An 18,260-nucleotide genomic window follows, 5' to 3' on the forward strand; every position below is an offset into this window, starting at 1 on the left:
CGTTATAAAGCATTGACACTCATTGAACTACAGAGACGTTGAAGAGTGTCGAGTAATATTAAAACACACCTGCTAGCCTATAATTAGGCAAATGAATATTTGAAAAATATTTAGTAGAGCCTTAAGACTGAAGCTTTGCATTAGCATTGAGGGAAGATTCTCAATGGATTGATTAAATTAAAGGGAAATACTTGTGCAAAAATTACTTGCGGTGAAAACGTCTGGATGCTAAGTTGTTGTGGCAAAGTCACGATCTTACATTAGTTATCAAGTTGTTGTGGCGGAGTCACAATCTTAACAAAATTCCATTACCGATTATTCAAGTTTATCAGATTACACTTGAGGCATGTTTCATCTGATGAAATTGTGGTTCTTGTTGGTTGTGTCTACCTGGGACAAAGTACTCCAATATGTGAACCACCGAATGTTACATGTTGGAGGACAAAGTTCAAATTGCCCCCATTTATTAGGAGTTGTGAGATATTAGAGTTGTTTTGTCCAATCTACAATGATGTGGAAGGGCTTTGATGGATGGAGGGCTACTTTCTATTATAAGAATTCAAACCAAGTTGGCCTTTTTTAGGAGGCAGTGGTGGATTCTACATTGGAATTTGTTGGACGATGATTAGCGGTTGCTTCTAAATAATGGGATAAGTGCTTTTTCATTGTCTTTTGAGTAATGCTTTTATTTTGTGTATTGAAGTCAATATTTTGACCATAGTGTAAAATAAGAGTTGGTTACTTTTTATGTCTTGCTCTTTTCCTTGATTCCTAGGATGATATTTTGCAATGAAGAAAAAGAACAAAAAGTTTTTCCAAAATTGATATGATGCAAAATTATTTGATGAGATAAGAGTGAGAATCTTACATTGTGGGGGGATAAATAATAAACAATGTTCTATTCACATTTAAACTATTTTTAGAGGGGTGATGTCAAAGAAGCGACATTATTAAGGATGTACAGGGATGTCCTTGCTTGAAAGGAAGATTGGTACATTAGTCCTGCTACCAAGTACTGTGTATGACTCAATCTTATAATAGTAGTTCTAAAGAAGTTTTGATCTAGGGTTCATTAGTCATTTGATGATTATGCTAAATAAAGTGCAGCTCTGGACGCAAATATCTTTGATGATTAAGTTTATGAAGTAACCTGCTATATTAAGAGGGAGTTTGACAATTCATTAGAGGCAATCTTGGACAAAGAGAGGGAGTAGATCGAAGATATGCTTCAGTCACACTTTTGATGATCTTGGCTGTATTGATTCAGAGGCAGTAGACCATGTTGAGATGAGTTCTCTAGTTATCAGAAACTATAGCAGTTAAAGGACTATGATTCATGGGATAAAGTTTCATGTATGTAGGGTAGGAAGGCCTTATGTTATCAGGATACCTATTGAACTAGGGAAGCATGACATGACCTGTGCCAGGAGGTTATAAGGATGTTAACAGATTCAGAAGGAGTCTGACACTTCATCGGAGAGAACCTTGTACTAAGAGGTGATAAAATTTGATATCAAGACTTAGAGGGAGTTTTGACACTTTATCAGTAACCTTGACAAGGAGGTCAAACAGTTAGTGTCTCTTCGTGAAGAAGGATTTGCAAGTGCAATCCCTTGTAATATGTTCTTGTCTATGAGAGATAAGTTTGAGGTGAAAACCTTATTCTTTCATATATATTTCATCATGGATGTCATGACAACACCACATTATAGTATCCATTGTGACTTCATGTGAAATTTTGATGTCATTTGTGTATGGGCCTGCCCCCTGTGTACATCATGAGAGTGACAACTTTCAAATAATCATCACTTGTATTCGCAAAAGTTATTGGAAGGTGATGATCTTACAATAACTTAAATTATGATATGCATTTCTTGTAAATGTTGAAATAGATCATATAAGGCTTTATCTTGCAAATCAACAACCAAGTGTTAGATGTCATTAAGTTGACTGTCTATAAGTTGTTTGTATAGATATATGATAGGTACTTGGTAAATATCTTGCCTTGATATTCTGATAGGCCATTATTGCATTGAGTACTTGGTGAAAATCATATAGTTGATGTTCTGATAGGCCATTACTCAGAGTACTTGGTGAATATCATTTGATTGATGTTCTGATGGGCCAATACTCATGTTACCTAATATGACATCAAATAGTAATTGGTGAATATTATGTGTTGATATTCTGATAGGCCAATACTTGTATGATATCATATACCAGAAATCTTCTAATCATAGATTTCGTGAATGTGTTATTTTTAAAATATTACCAATGCTGTAATATCTATGTGTTTTATCCTTCTTCATTAAGAGGGAGTGTTAATGTTATAATTTTGTCAGATAAATTAAATTATATATCTGAGATATAAATAATTTATGGAAAATATTATATATATGCAATAATTAACTTATGTTAAGTGTGTGTGTGTGTGTGTGTGTGTGTGTGTGTATAAGATTGTTATATAACCATTATAATACATTGAGAAAATACTATTTGTGATATAACAATAACTAACGTGAGTTAATATATTAACAAGACACATGTCTCTACAAGGTACATGCCTCTTTATATCACATATATATTCATTAGAATAGTAACTTGAGACACAAAAATTCTAAAAGTGCTATTACGAGTCAAAGCATTTTTTGAAAACCTGAGAAAACCAACAGTCTTGGATATCTGCGTGGCTCTATGCTTATTTTTTACCATCATCTTCTGATTGTTGTTCCGAGTCTGAAATAGAGTGCAAGAACATCAAACATGTTCTTTCCAATTGTCTTTCTGCGAATTTGGAAGATCAGATGATCCTTCATAACATCAAAGATGACATTTTGGATTCGGTCATCTTCTTATTATTTACCAACAACATGGAATTGGAAGGCTTTTGTAACTGATTTCTCAATAAAGTCCCATAGTTCTTGCTAGCAATATTTGCACCAACATTTCCATGGTACAAAGTGAAGGGACCTTACAATTTGTCTTCATATCCAAAGCTTTAGGTTTCCACACTGCAACACCATATTATCCTGCTAAACAAAACATATCAGCAACCTAAAAGATAACTTTATCACAGTCCATTGTGCTTCTTAAGCGCAGATCATGGGCATCTCAACCTATTCTGATAGTTCCTGTCATAGGTAGCAGTGCAAGAATTCCTAAAAGGTTTGAGGAAACTTCTTTGATACCGTGATAAATTTTTTAAATCGTAGGAAATAGATTTTGCATTTGATATCTAATTTCTACAGGAATGAAGCTGCAACTAATAGCTGAAAAAAGCTCTCTCAGATGCAAGAATGTATTTAACTTATACTATAGAAAACAATAAATAAATCTATTATCTCGATTTAGATATTACAGTTGCACAGATTGGTATATTGCAGCAATGAATTAGAGTAGCAACAGTGAAAATTTGTCACCTTAATCAATGGTGTTTTAAATCGGAAAATAACTATGTGTAAGGAATCATAAATACTGCAAAATATTGGATACATATTAATCTGTAATCATGCATTTAGATAGATTCTTATATTATTAGGGAAGCTGAAGGTTCATATTGCTTTGATAAAAAACAAATCAGTCATACAATTAAAAGTAAACAAAAGACTACATAACACATTCAATAATAACATTATTGGATCCATTACAGGTGAAAGATAAAAGGTATCCTAGTGTTTAGCGCAGCTCCCGAGTTTCTCCTTCATTACTCAGAGTTGCAAGAGAAGATGATTTATATTACTTAAAATTGTTAAACAAAATTTGAATGAATATCATTTAAAGTTAAATAAGTTTGATGATAATTTCTCCAAACTAAATTCTTAGATAACATACATTTATTAAATTGTCTAGGAGAATAATAGACCATGTTTTCTTGACAGTTGATGCTAATATATATGCCATGTGCATGCCACCAATTACTACTTATGCTGCGTGTAAGGATATTGTTCAGGGAATAAGAAAGGGCAGGTTACGATATGTCTGAGAGAAGATCAGACTGAGATGAGAGCTTGCTGGTTAGCTAGGTGTGGATAGTTATGGCTTACTAGGTGCCATTCTGAGTTTTTATAGCAAGAACGATTGCTATCTGATTTTTCGAAAGAAAGCACACTTACTTCTTTTAAGTTTGCTAGTGTTCTGTTGAAGACGTGATAAGAAATATTCAAATTAATTTTCTTATTTTGGTTCTATCTGTTGTAATATGCTTTGTTTTTAGTTGCTATTCAAGGAAATTATGTGATATTCACCTTTTTGCAATAATTGAGTTATGCATCTATGATATACATGAAATTCATAACATTCTGGTTACAAACATCGACCTTGTCCGTCTTGAAATGATGAGCACATTATAGGTTTATTTGCTGAAACTTGATTTGTTCTTCATGTGTTGAGCAGGCAAGTGGTTAAAAACTTCCATTTGCAGATTTCAGATGCATTTTCAAAGATAGATGCTAGCACTCCTCAAGCAAAAAACAGGTCAGTTTGGATTTTCCTGTCCAGAATATTTTTTCTTATCAGTAATTTATGTTATTTTGAAAAATAACTATGAAATGCTTCTCTGTTGGCAGACTTCACAGGGATGTTCAGCATATCCTTGCATGTATTCATTCATTGCCAACTGACGATTTGAGCCAAGATGGCATGCCAAATCCTGGAGAACTTGATAAATTTCTGTTGCTAAGATTTGGTAAAGGACACTTGCAGGAGAGATAATATAGCTCTTGCCGATTTTATTAAAGCAGCCTGAGAATTTTCCAGTTGTGGTTGGAGACATAAATGGCTAGCTGAAGCATCTTTTACTCTCACAGCAGTCTGACTTCTTCTCTATGAGAATATTTATGTAATAGATGGAAAATAATCTTTATCTAGTTGAGAGAAATGTTACTTTCTTCGAGAAACAGACTTGGCTTCCCATGGGATTCATAGGTGAGTTATTAGTTTCAACTTCTTTGATATATATGATATAATCTCTGCTCTTGTTGGAAATACAGAAAACACGTAGTAGCCTAAAATCTGACAACTGCACACAGGGTACAGTAATATTCTAGCATTAAGAGGGATAAGTATGAAGATGAAATCACATAATGTTTGTCTTTATGATAGCCAGTGTCACATGTAATTTAAAGATATTTTGAAGGTATCTGGAACGAATGGTTAACATAGCAATATTATTGAGTGATATCTTCAGAAATATTCTTCTCTTATCAAGGCTTACAAGGGATTCACAGATCTTTTGGGGGCCATTAGCTGTGAAATTCATCCTTCTTATGATGTAGAAATGCAAAGAGTGACAAGGACCCTATGAAGACATTCTTGCCACTATGCAAAAGTTTTTCTTTTTCTGTTACGTTGTCCTCATAGAAGTTAACCATGTAGCATAGAAGCAACTTTTTTCCCTGGGAACAGTTTGGCAAACCAAACAGAATATTTTCTATTTCTCGGGATAATATTGTGACACTATGAACATTTCAGGAATTCAGAAAATGCAAGGAAGAACAAGAAATAATTGATGGTTATATGTTTATTTTAAGTTATCCTAATTGCGTAGAGAGAGATAATGTGAAAGTAAATGAGACCATAAGTTTGAAATATGGATTATCCTCATTAATTTTGAAACTATTGTTTGCAGTATTGGTTACTTAGGTGCCCATATACATCTAGTCTTGTAGAAGTGGTAGCATGTCAGAAAGTCTAGTTGTGGATCTAGTGCCAATTTTTTAACAAAGTGATACTATCGGTGAAGTACCTTTTCGAGATATAGAATTTTCAATAGATGCTATAAAAGTGCTAACTTGTAGAATATGCTCTTGAAGATTATAATTATTGCATTGAATATACATTCTCTCATCATGGTGGAAAAGAGTTACAATACCATTTCTTTTTGCAAACACAATGGCTCCAGAAACCATTTTGTACCCTCGAAAACTATTGGGATGCTCCCATCATTCATATTTATCATAGATTGTAGGTTTCATGCCAAACTTGAGATGTGCGGAAATTATGAGACCCCTTTGATCCTCCCTTCAAAGAATTTGAACTTAGCTTGGTTGAGCCCAACAATACTATGAATTGTCACTAAGGTAGACCTTTCCATCATTAATCTTCTCATTATCTGAAACCTTCTGTTTATGAGGAATAATGTGAACATAAGCTTTATAGTCAAAAATGTTTATGTATCCTCACATTCATATGTAGCTAGAGAATCCTTGAAATTGAGAATCATGTTTTGATCAATTTTTTGTCCTTTTGTCTCCTTGTAATCTTGCATGTGGCCTTTCTTACCATAGTTCTCACACTTCACCTTGGATTCATCAGTAGACAAATCTTTTTATGTTCCTCTCCTTGTCCTTAGTGTCTTTATCCTTCAATCTTCCATGAACAACCAAATAAACATTGATTGAATTAAAAGTTTTTTGTCTCAACCCTCTAAGAGAATAGCACACATGGAATGTCCCCACTATTAGGGGGAGTTTGAGATGAGTAATACCTGCAAATAAATGTTAGAGCCAACCATAATATACATTAACTATATTATTCTAACTGCAAAACTACCCCATTTCTAATTCCAACCTTAAGACGTCTCTGGATCCGGATTAGTAACCTTCTTGAGTATTTAGGTCTTGATCGATATATCATCGATTCTAGTACCATCCTTAGTTACTTCTCTGTCTTCCCTGAAGAGCACCCTGAAGGTTTTTCTTGGAAGGGATATCCCCCATCCAATGCATTTTTCACATATGCATTGGTTGATTCATAAGAACATCCTAGCATACGTAGATTATATCAATCTCGCCATGTCAGTCAGATGGAGATTATATCAATGTCCCATACCAACATTATAGGAATTATAGAAATCCCTGTCAGGTCAATTAGATGGAGATTATATCAATCTTTCATACTAACACTAGAAAAATAATAATAATCTTAGTTGTGTAAATCAAATAGAAATTATATCAATCTCTTATAGGATATTATATTAATCTCATTTATACAAGAAATTATAACAATATTTTTTCTATTTAATATACATGAATAAATATGGATAATAATTTCTACATGTTGTATATATATATATAAAAGATACATAATTAATATTGTAAACAAAAGCTTTAAAATATATAAAATACCCTATTTACCTTTATGGGTTTTTAGTCCCTTTAATAGTTTAAGTTTTTCCCTTTAGCTTCCCACGTTGGCTGTTCTCTTTGTCCATGTTCTTTTTGAAGATAAATCTGAATTCTTATAAAATGAGCAGATTATTTCTTATCTTAAATTTATGTAATTTGTCTTCTTTCCATGTAGACTTTGACTATAGAGGGTGTATTTGTTGTCACTTTCTTTTGCCACATAAGGTCTTCATTGTTGTGTAGACTTTATATGTTTTTCCTTTCATGCCTTTTTATTCCCCTTTCACCCTTCTTAATATATGGATCCTATTTTCATTCATGGTACGAGTATACTGTTTGGGTCTACGGATGTGTCCCTTTTAGACCCGCCCATTCAATCTTTTTAATTATTGTTTAGATATTTCTTAATAAGATTTATTTATATAATTTTATAGTATTAATTGATGATATTTTGTGTGTTTATCATTATTAATTTGTTGATTTCTATAAGTCTATTTATTCACATTCAATATATAATCTATATTTTAATTAATTATTTATATTGATTATTAAGGGATTATCATTAATTATAAGAACACTAGTTAATTATAACAACACTCATTATTTGAACATTTTATAATACATTAACTTGTGTCTTAATTAAGGGCCATTGCAACACACCAATTCATCAATTATAGGCTTTGATGTAGTGCTTCCAATGACCTTTATAGGGTTTCCCCATGAGTCTAGAAATGAACAAAACAAAGTTATACTTAAATTATCTTCATCCATTGACACACTAATATATTATAATTGGGTCACAATGATGTTAACTATATTTAGGTGCTCGACGATTGAGGTTCCCTCATTCATCCTCAAAGCCTATGTTGTCTTCCCTAGAAAAAAGTGCATTATTCGGTCCTCCATAATGGACCTAGGTATATGCGCGAGTCTTCTATTTGTCATGATATGGTACAAGTTCGGCCTCTTGTATGCTAGGGCACTACCCAAACAATATCTTATTTGTACCAAGCAAGAGTCTCACATACTTCCTATTGCTATGAGATGGAGATCAAAGAGATTGAGATCACTTCCTCTTATTCTTATTTGGGTTCAAGTTTTCTAGACCTCGATATAGCTTGACATCAGCACTTCAACCGCATACCAACAAGGGTTATGAATCTCTAGCCCTTGTTGAGAGAATGCTTCAACATTACTTCTAGGACACCACGTCCAAGCTGACCCTTTTGGACATTTTAATTAGACCGGCTGTGGTATACAACTTTGTGGTTTGGGCACCGTCCTTACTAGAACTGGGCAGTGTCTACTTTACACAACATTGTCCTTGCCGAGTTTGGGGCCCATCCTTACATTTTTGGTACTATCTTCGATTTGGTTTGGTTCTTACATTGCTTGTGGGGCTTCGAGGACTCCTAGGAGGGACGTCACAAGTATTATTACCTGGATTATTGCTCTTCAGAGACTATTGCAAGCTCGGATTTCATTGGTTGGGCTCATTGTTGGTTTGCTCAGGTCTCGGCTCTTCTAGGTTCTATTGGGATTGATATTGATTGCCTTCACCCTTTCCAGTATACCTTGGAGGTCCCAGCTCATCTTTTGCAACCTCGGCAAGAGCTGAACATGCATGTCAAGATGGACATCTACATACAGTATACTCATACTACTTGGGCTTGTCCCCTTGGGGGGTTTGCCCAAGGATGACTTTCTATGTGGAGCACTTTCTTGAGCTATAGGACGGGGTCATGTGCATTCCTTGTATCCTTCTCATGGTTGGTCTCATGCTCTCCTTATCTCTCTTGGTTCCTCTAGAGTGAGTTCACATAGGCTCCGCATCTAGATTGACCACCATTTGGCTAGAGAGAATAGGATCTGCCACCTTGGTGATTTGGGGGAAGTTGAGATGGAGAGTCACTTCATTTTTCGCTGCCCCAAGTACTATGATATCAGAGGGAGATTCTACTGCCTTTTTAAATATGCTTAGTCCCTCCCAACCTTTTTCACGTATACGAACCAGAGGTGCCTTGCACTCTATCTTTAGTAAATACGAAGGTTTCAGGAGCTCACTCTACAATGGCTTTTCCCCCTGAGATCCAATTCCAATCAACTCATCACCTCATTCTCCATAGTGGTTCCCTCCACGTGGTGTACCAAGCGGGCACTTGATCCCCTTTCTTGGTACCCCAGGGATGTGAGACCTTGCAGATCCTTCATTCATCAGCCACCTCCTCCTTTTAGCACTTCCGGGGGCTCTTGGAGATGGTACAAGACTTCCTGTCCTACTGCTAATCTGTCGGTTCTTTACTTTTTCCTGGTTGATTGGGGCAGCTAGCTTGCTGGTTTGTTTGGTTTGGTGGTTTCCTCTTGCTTTGGTTCTTTAGTTCTTTGCTTTCTGTTCCATTTTTATTTTGGAGACCATTTGGTGTTCCGGCTGTTTGCTAGGTTGTTGTTCTGCTTTAGACAGTCTCTTGCACCCTTTTGTTGGACATTAATAAAATTATCTTATCTTAATGACTGAAATCAATTATTCATGAAGATTTATTACTAATTGGACAATCTTGACTTTGAATTTTGGAAATCATGCTATATTTTCCCACTATTTTATGTAGGAGGAAAAGATACCACATTTATTAAAATGTGGACAGATATTTATTCTCAATAATGGAAATAAGCTGTTAGTACTATGAACAACTTCATCACCAAAATGAGTAGAATTGCTTGGAAGAATCAACCAATGATGATATTTTAATATTGTAATGCAGAAGTTTTCATCAACCGAGAAGGACGATTCTTATTTTAATAACACATTCCTATCCAGAACTCTGTAGAAACTTTATGTAATATATTGAACTAATGGAAGGGAGTTGACTTCATCCCACTTATTGCTAGTGAGAGAAACTGACGAAAAATGGTTCCAACAGGCCTTCCTAGTAATTTGTAATTTTGAATTTTCGTTATGTAATTACATTTTGAGACTAGAGTATTTTCTTTTCTTGTAATTATGAATACGAGGCACTGACACATATAAATATTCTACTTATTTTCAATTATAAGTATTCTTGTACTTAATAATTCACAACAGATATCCAAGGAATTCATTTTTTGGTATACCACTGTACTGGTTCCTTTACTTGTATCTGCATTAATACCCAAACTGTAACTTAGAAAAACCTACTCTCCAGGGGTTTAATGTCATATAAGTTTTCCGTTTTTTCAGTAGGCTTCCCTGATTGTTTTTCCTAATACCCCAATGAGGCTTCAACCTTTATGATCTTACACATTAACACATTCCAATATTCATCTTTTATTGTCTCAGGATTGTTTTTGGAAGACAGTGATTCATAGATTTCAATTTAGAAGCAAGCTCTCCACTATAAATATCAACAATTTCAAAATTTGCACCATTAAATATGTCCATATCCAATTGTGATGTGCTCACCGTTTTTCTTGAAATAAAAATCTTCTTTTGTCACAGCTCCCACTTGAGCTAGGATAACACAAAACTCTTTTCCTATCCTAAGATCTCAAGAACTAGTCAAGATTCAATACCAAATGAAAGAATGTGGGATAAAACTTAGAACTAGTCAAGATTCAATACCAAATGAAAGAATGTGGGATAAAACTTCCACAACTAATCGATTTGACGATAAGTGCAAATAGAGAAAAAGATGTCAGACATTAACAAAATGAAACACGCTCATAATGCATAACATACTCACCAATGATTACCTGGGAAAACTCTTTTAGGGAAAATCTTAACCAATGAAACTTTATTCAATTGATTCATAACAAAAAAAATTACAATACAACCATTGGGCCAAGTTTTCATAGATAAGCAACAATACTTTTACATAGATATACCAACAAGAATACAATGTACAGGTAAGCCCAAACCTTAAGTTACCAGTTCGGATTCTGGTTTGGATGCGGGTTCGACATTCGGGTTCGAAATTCAATCAAAATTATTTGGGGCTGGGTTTGGGTTCGTCTGTACTAGATTTTTTAATTTTATATATATATATATATATATATATATATATATATATATATAACCTTCAAACTTATATCTATATCTCTGCAATTAAAATTATATCTCTATATGCAATTAAAATTATTGATGTTGGCTTTTATAGTAGTGTGGTTTAATTTTTCCATGAAAGGTATACATATAAATATAGTATCCTTCACAAAACAATAAGCTATCTCATTGAAAGCTAATGATGATGCACAGTGCAGTCAGGAGGAAAATAACATAAAGTTTCAGATTAGCAGACTTTTAATATGGGCAGACCAGATGGAATGAGCGTGGTGTGACCAGATTTCTTCATTGTGCCGAGATGTTCCAATTTCAACATTACGAAGGGCCATCAACAGTGGAGGAGAATTACTATCCCAGTTTGGATAGCCCTGTCCCAGAATTTTTATTGATTTTTGTTTTTTTCTGTGTGCATATTCTGTGTAATAAGGGAGGTGTTAGGTAATCTGTGGAAGTTGTCGATGAACAGATACTATGCAATGAAGATCTTTAGAAGATTACCCGTGCCCTATTTGGTGAGACTGAAAATAATAATGAAAAACTTAACTAAAAAACAAAACCTGCATCAGCATCACAGGAAAGTTGGTCAAAATTCGCCGAAAACAACATAAATATGTTTCCAAATTGTCGGGTGAGGTCTGAAGTCGGTCAAAGTCGCGTCATATTCGACCAGGGTTTTGTGTGCAATTTTACAGCGAATTCTCGAGGAAAATGGGAATTTGGTACGAATTCGATCTGAATTTGAATGTGGAGCGAATTGACTTCCGAATTTGGGGGTGGACCAGAAAATATGGTAACTTAGCCGAAAACCAAAAACTTTGAATAGTTTCCAAATCCATCTATTGATGCCATGGGCAATTTTAGTCCCCAAATCAAGCATAAGATCCAACACTATACACAATGGTGATTTAACAAACTATAAATGAGAAACTTCATCCACCAACCTTGGGTATTTGTAACATCTCCTATCAAGTCCTCTGTATTTTAGGACTGGTTGTTTGTAGAAGACTTCTTTTTGTCTATGGCTAGATTGTATCCTGAGTCTTTTATGAATAACTTTATTGCTTCTTGATATTCTGGTCTTATGTTTTGGGCTCGTTCATGAATAATAAACTGACAATGGTGCTTATATTAATACGGTTTTAATTCTGATTTGGACTAGTAATCTTACACCTGATATGAACATTAATTCTTATCTAAATTATTGATCTCTGAACATTTTTTCTGATTTAAATGTATGAAATGATTTATATGACAATTTGCTAATTGCTGAAATGGGAAGAATTAAGAATGGATGAAGAGAGGATATGTTCTTCCTTCCTATTAGATCTTTAGATGGTGTCTAGAAAATTGATATTTTGTTCATCACCTCTCTATCTCTTGATGGTCATGAACCCCGTGCTTTCAAGTTTACTGTTAAAGATTCCATAGTGGTGACATATAAGAGAATTCATCACCATCATCCTCTAATGATTATTGTTTTCTCATTATTTTATTATTGGAAATATTGTCAACCTTATTTGCAGATTATTATATCCTCCATCGCATATATAAATATATGAATCACTGTCCAAGGGCCATTAGACAAGATGCTATCGTGCTGGGGAATTCAATATGCATAGTTTCTAATAAATGAATTCTTCTTGCATGCTCATAATTAATTATATGTGGGATAAGTTTGAATGTTATTGCTCTGCGATATTTGGTCAAATATAGACTATACAATGTTAGTATTCTATTTCTGGTTGCCCTTGGTCTTTAGTCTTACGTAGTTATCTATGTCTTATGGGCACAGACAGACCTTGATTATTAACATAGGGATGGCTTGGTCTAATATAATGATATATCAATGCTGCTTCTGATATGCTTTCTTCCACTTATGTGATATGTTATCTCCATAATAGTAATTTTTAATCCATGCACTCGCGACTTTATAAGTCATTGGTTCAACCTGAGCGTGCAGTTTTGATATCTGACATTACAATTAAATTCTCCCATCTCTTGTTGCCGTATTCTGTTAGCTGTGAATAACACTTCTCATTTTTTTTATTCTCCTTATCGTTGGTGTATTTAAGAATAAATCCTTTATGGATTAGGTTTGGAAATTTATGTAAGAGTATGAACAAGTGGATGAGATATATCCACAGTTGCTGCTTCAAAGTTATCTTTTGGTGAGGACGATAATGTTCTATTGTCAGATATATCTGTCTTAAGCTGAGCGTTGTCCCTGATGGTCCAATCTCACACTCATGCGATATCCTCTTATTGTCCTGCTTGAACAATATCCTTATGCTTGTGTGTCAGAATGGAGGGGTGAACTACTGCTTCCTCCTTGGCTATTAGAGGCTCTTCTCAAGTGCTTCTAATTCTTGAACAGTGACCAATAACGACTGAAACTAAAATTGTTCTTGAAATCTCACAAACTTCCTCACATACCCATTGAAGTGGTATGATATGACTTGTATCACCCATAAACATGACTTTTGCAATCACCCATTTATATTAATATTTCTTTTACTAATATATAATAAGTACCTTGGGGGCTCATTTCCCTAGGTAAGCAATTTGATAGTTTTCTATTATTCAGTGGGGTATTAAAATTTTCAATAATATGTCCACATGGTTCGAAATTCTTTAGGAGGGGAAGTTTTAATAATAAAAATCATATTGTATCAGAGGGAAAGCCACTAGGGTTTGATTTGACTTGGGAAACCTATAAGAATGAATGTAGCATCAATTTGGGGTATGCTTGTTTTGCAAAATTTATCATTTCTATGGAGTTGGAACTCTGAATTATCAGAGGTTTGAGCAGTGGAGGCCATCAAGGATGTAGCCCCTTGTGGTTTTCAGGCTTGGACGATCAGCCAACTCATTTTAGAGCAATTCCCAGAGCACGTATTCATTGACAGGATTATTGCAAGTAATTTGGGGAGTCTGGAGGCAGACCGATTCAATTCCAGCAGTCATTGAATCCGGAAATTAGATCGCAAACATAGATCTAGGGCTGGTGTGTAAGCTTTAAATGCCCAGCTGAGTCCCACAACCTTGATTAGGGCTGGCCAGCTACAGATTGGTTCATGAAATCAGTTTATTTCAGCCCAGAATTAGCGTCATCAGTAGATTGGGTATCTCACAGTATTGTTTGGAGGTTTTTTCTGTCTTTTCAAGCATTTTACAGTGCTGGCTGATTTGTTACTGGATTGAGATCATCCATATCTGGCTGTGCATTATTGAATTGGTTGTTCATCATTATTGGGTCTCACAGTCACAATCTCTTCATTTTGTGGCCTGGTACAATTCCAAGGACTTGTGGTTTCAGTTTAAGTCTTAAATCTAAGTTACCAGATTCACTCCAGCGATCCTCAAAGTCTGGTTCAATTCTCTACAAAGTCTGGTCCTTGTCAAATTCTCCCCAAATTCACCTACAGAGCCACAAATTCACTGCAAATTTTGTCAGATGAACCCAGGCAGAATTTGGAGCGAATTTTGAAGAATTTGCTGCCCAACAGCCGAACCTGGGCTGAATTTGGTCTCAAAATATTTCCTTCATCTTTTTAATGTGTTTTTTCTTTGCCTAATTTGGTCTATTTGATCCTCCCAGCCCTAAAAGTGAGCACTAAAAAGGCCAAGAAAGATAGTTTATTTGTCATCTATGCATTTGTGAATGAAAATGAAAAGTTGTTTATGGAGGAAATCTAAATTGACAATAGTGAAATCCAAATTGATGATGATAGAGGAATTTTTTTAAAAGAGCAAATGATCTTTGAATCCAGGGCTTGAAATTTGAAATCTCAACTTTTGATCTAGCCTTGTTGGAAATTCTCTAACCAATACAAAATAAACAATCAGATAACTGCAGTTATCTTTTGAGTCTTGACCATTCCTTTCATTCTCATACTGCCCCCTTGATATGGAAATATGTCCCATGCACATGTGACCAAGCAAGTGTATCGTGTTATGTGTATGGCTAAATGATACAATTACTATCCTATTGAACTGAAACATATATATGGTGGTGTATTTTCCTATGCTGGTTTACTATTAGCAGAGTGGTGTATGGACTTATTTATTGTTGCACATACAGAAACATATTTTAAAAAAACATATCTTTTTGTATAGACGAACCCAAAATGAATCCAAACCCAACCCAAAAATATATTGGACGAATTTCAAACCCGAATCTCGAACCCTCATCCGTACTGGAATCTGAACCGGCAACTTAGGCTTAAATCAATGCTATTGAATTTATATATTAGAGTTTCTATTATATGTTTTAGAATTGCTTAATTTTGTAGATGTTCATGTACTTGCAATATCATTATAAAAAATCCCCCAAAAAACAAAAGAAATTGAAAAAACAACAAAACTCCAAAAAAATCAGAATATAGACAAAACCAAAAAGCATTTTGCTGGTTAAAGTCAAGATTACGGACAAAACTCAGCATTTCCTCAGAGATTCTAAGCCGGGATCTTTCACGGAATCTGGGGACAACCAGGAGGCCCCTGAGCATCTCAGGGACTTCTAGAAGTCTCTTGCACCAAGACATCTAAAAAGTGCATCCTTTTAATTTTTTGTTTAAAATATTTGCAAGCAAATCAGATACATACATATATTTTTGGCTGATTGAAGGACATTTCCAGATCATTTACAAACATAATTGAAGGAATTTTATAGATCATTCGCAAACATAATCTGGGTAGATTACGAGGGTTTGTGCTTTCTAATTGCTATTGCATACGATATTGCTAATTATGCTAGCTATCCTAAATAAAAATCAGAACTGGGCTTTCCATGTTGGGTTTTCCATGTTTGCAATTCATGTGGTGTTGTTGTCATATTTTTTTACATAATATAAATCTTCCATTTGCTGATTCAACAGTTTTATTTAGTATTTTAATTACTAATAGTAATTAGTAATTCGACAATCAGTGTTCAAAACTTCAATGTTCAAGTTTACAATAGTCTGTTTTTAATATTTGACACTTGCAATTTTGCTATTTTACTTCTCATACTGCTATAGATCTTTTTCATAACTAGCATATTAAGCACTATTTTTATAGTAGATAGTAAATATAGTGCCACTGTCCCCAAATTGACCCCCAAAGCTGGTGTAGCACTACAAATTTGGACTTATTCAACCTTTTGGGAAGATACTTATTGATTCTGTTGTTCATACTTTAAGTGCTTCTCTTCATGCTTCTATAATGACAGCTCTTATATGCATTTTAGTTGCTATGGTTGCATTTAATAACTTCTGACACTAGGTGATAATTACAATTTTTTTACAAAGTAATTAATTAAATCAAATGCTAATATTTGCAAATTGCATGGCATTTAGTCTCAATGAGAAATGAAGTGTGCTGGTCTTTTTATTCAACCACTCAATAAGAATTGTGTGCATTTATATGACGAGAATTTGTTGAAGATTTTTCTCATTCTCATTCATGATGGTTTTCATCTCCTCAATCATTGAGTTGACATCATTAGCAAAGTCAATTTAACTAATGGTATTTAAGATGGGCTGAATTGAAGAAAAAAGGTATTATTTATGATCCCACTGAATGTCATCTAGGACAATCTTCTTAGTATTCATTACCTTATCAATGTTCAAAAGCCTGTGTATGGACCAAAGATGGTCGTTGACCATGTTAGTAAGTGTTTCCCGCACCTTCAATCTTTTTTTAAAAGATAATCATGTTGGAGGCAAATGGAATCTCATCAATCTTAAAAAAAAAATAGTTGTAATAAAGAAGAAAATATACTAATAAATTTACCTTCAGCCCAAGTTGCCTGTTTGTCTTGTGGTTCTAACACGAGTTTGAAGAACTGGTTTAACGGTACAACAAAATTTTGAAATGGGGTTTGAGTTCATTTCAGAGTGTGTGTGTGTGTTTTAGAATGTCACATGGTAAACAAAAACACCATAAAATTTTTATTATAACATCAGAAATCATATACTTCAACATCAAAATATTACAATGATAATATCAAGTTCAAGTATCATTGTTTCAACTTTCCATAATTGTAACTTTATACTAATTTTCAATCATCTAATGAATTATCTAAATCTACTTTGTCATCAGTGGCCTTAGCTGATTCATAAATGGAGCCATGGCCAATGGGATTGATTGCACCATTTATATTCTCGTTGTCTAAGTCCTCAAAATGCCACCTCTTTTGAATATGATTTTATAATAAATAAATAATTAAGTAATATAATGTATTTAATAAACAATATTAAAGAAAAAATTTAATAGATAAATAATTAAATATTTAATAAACAATATTAAAGAAAAAATTTAATAGATAAATAATTAAATATAAAAATAAGTAAATGAGTAATACAATGTAAAACAATATAATTATAATATAGTTAAATCAATAAAAAATGAAAATAAAATAAACTTAGTAAAAAATAGGCATAAAAATAATAAGAATAAGAATAAAAATAAAATAAAAGTAAAAATAAAAAATAAAATAATAAAATAGGAATATAATGCAATTAAACTGAGTTAAGTTAATAAAGGGTCAAGAGGCATGAAACAAAAAGTTGTGACTCCCTCAAACATGAGATATAACAAGGGAGAAGTGAACTTCATTTGGGAGGGGAGAAAAGGGAGAAAAAAGACATGAATTAATATAAGGAATTAAATCGGCAAGGTTGTGGCTCTTCTAAAGGGGCAACAATAGTGAAATATTTTGACTCTTTTGAAGGGCAAGAATGATGAGGGGTAGTGACTCTTTTAAAGGGTGGTAACTATGAAAGGTTGTGACTCTTCCTAAGGGCAACAATAATGAAGTTGTGTCTCTCAAAAGAGTAGTAATTGTAAAAAGCTTGTGACCATTACGAAGGGCATAAATGATGAAGATGTGTGACTCTTCTCTAGCTTGGAACATATAAAGAATGTTTCATTTGCATGGCAAGGAAGGGAGAGAAATTTGGGAAATAATATATTACTCTCAAAGGCAACAATGAAAAGTGGTGACTTAATTCTAATGAAAGGAGGCGACCTTTTCAATAAAGTATGAAGGAGATTTCATTCCAAGACAAAAAGATAAGGCAACAATAAAAGATTATTAATCAAATTTTGAGGACAACAGA

The 18,260-nt window shown here is 33.9% G+C and overlaps 1 protein-coding gene across 4 annotated transcripts in view; it reads left to right on the top strand.

The window, feature by feature from the left end:
- The window catches only part of VPS54, a 163,905-nt gene that overhangs the window by 136,782 nt on the left and 8,863 nt on the right, over positions 1-18,260 (top strand). For 3 of the 4 annotated variants that reach the window (XR_016355657.1, XR_016355658.1, XR_016355656.1), the window contains 2 exons: positions 4,393-4,473; positions 4,566-4,923. Coding sequence is in view for 1 of the 4 variants with exons in the window: in XM_089798340.1 (XP_089654466.1) it covers positions 4,393-4,473; positions 4,566-4,710 (226 nt within the window). In the remaining 3 variants the exon portion in view is untranslated. Of the gene's footprint in view, positions 1-4,392; positions 4,474-4,565; positions 5,189-18,260 lie in introns of those variants that run through there. The other variant, XM_089798340.1, reaches the window with a different exon arrangement.

Source organism: Cupressus sempervirens, chromosome 8 (assembly GCF_028749045.1).
Source record: "Cupressus sempervirens isolate cs-2001-9-10 chromosome 8, ASM2874904v1, whole genome shotgun sequence".
Classification (NCBI taxonomy): domain Eukaryota; kingdom Viridiplantae; phylum Streptophyta; class Pinopsida; order Cupressales; family Cupressaceae; genus Cupressus; species Cupressus sempervirens.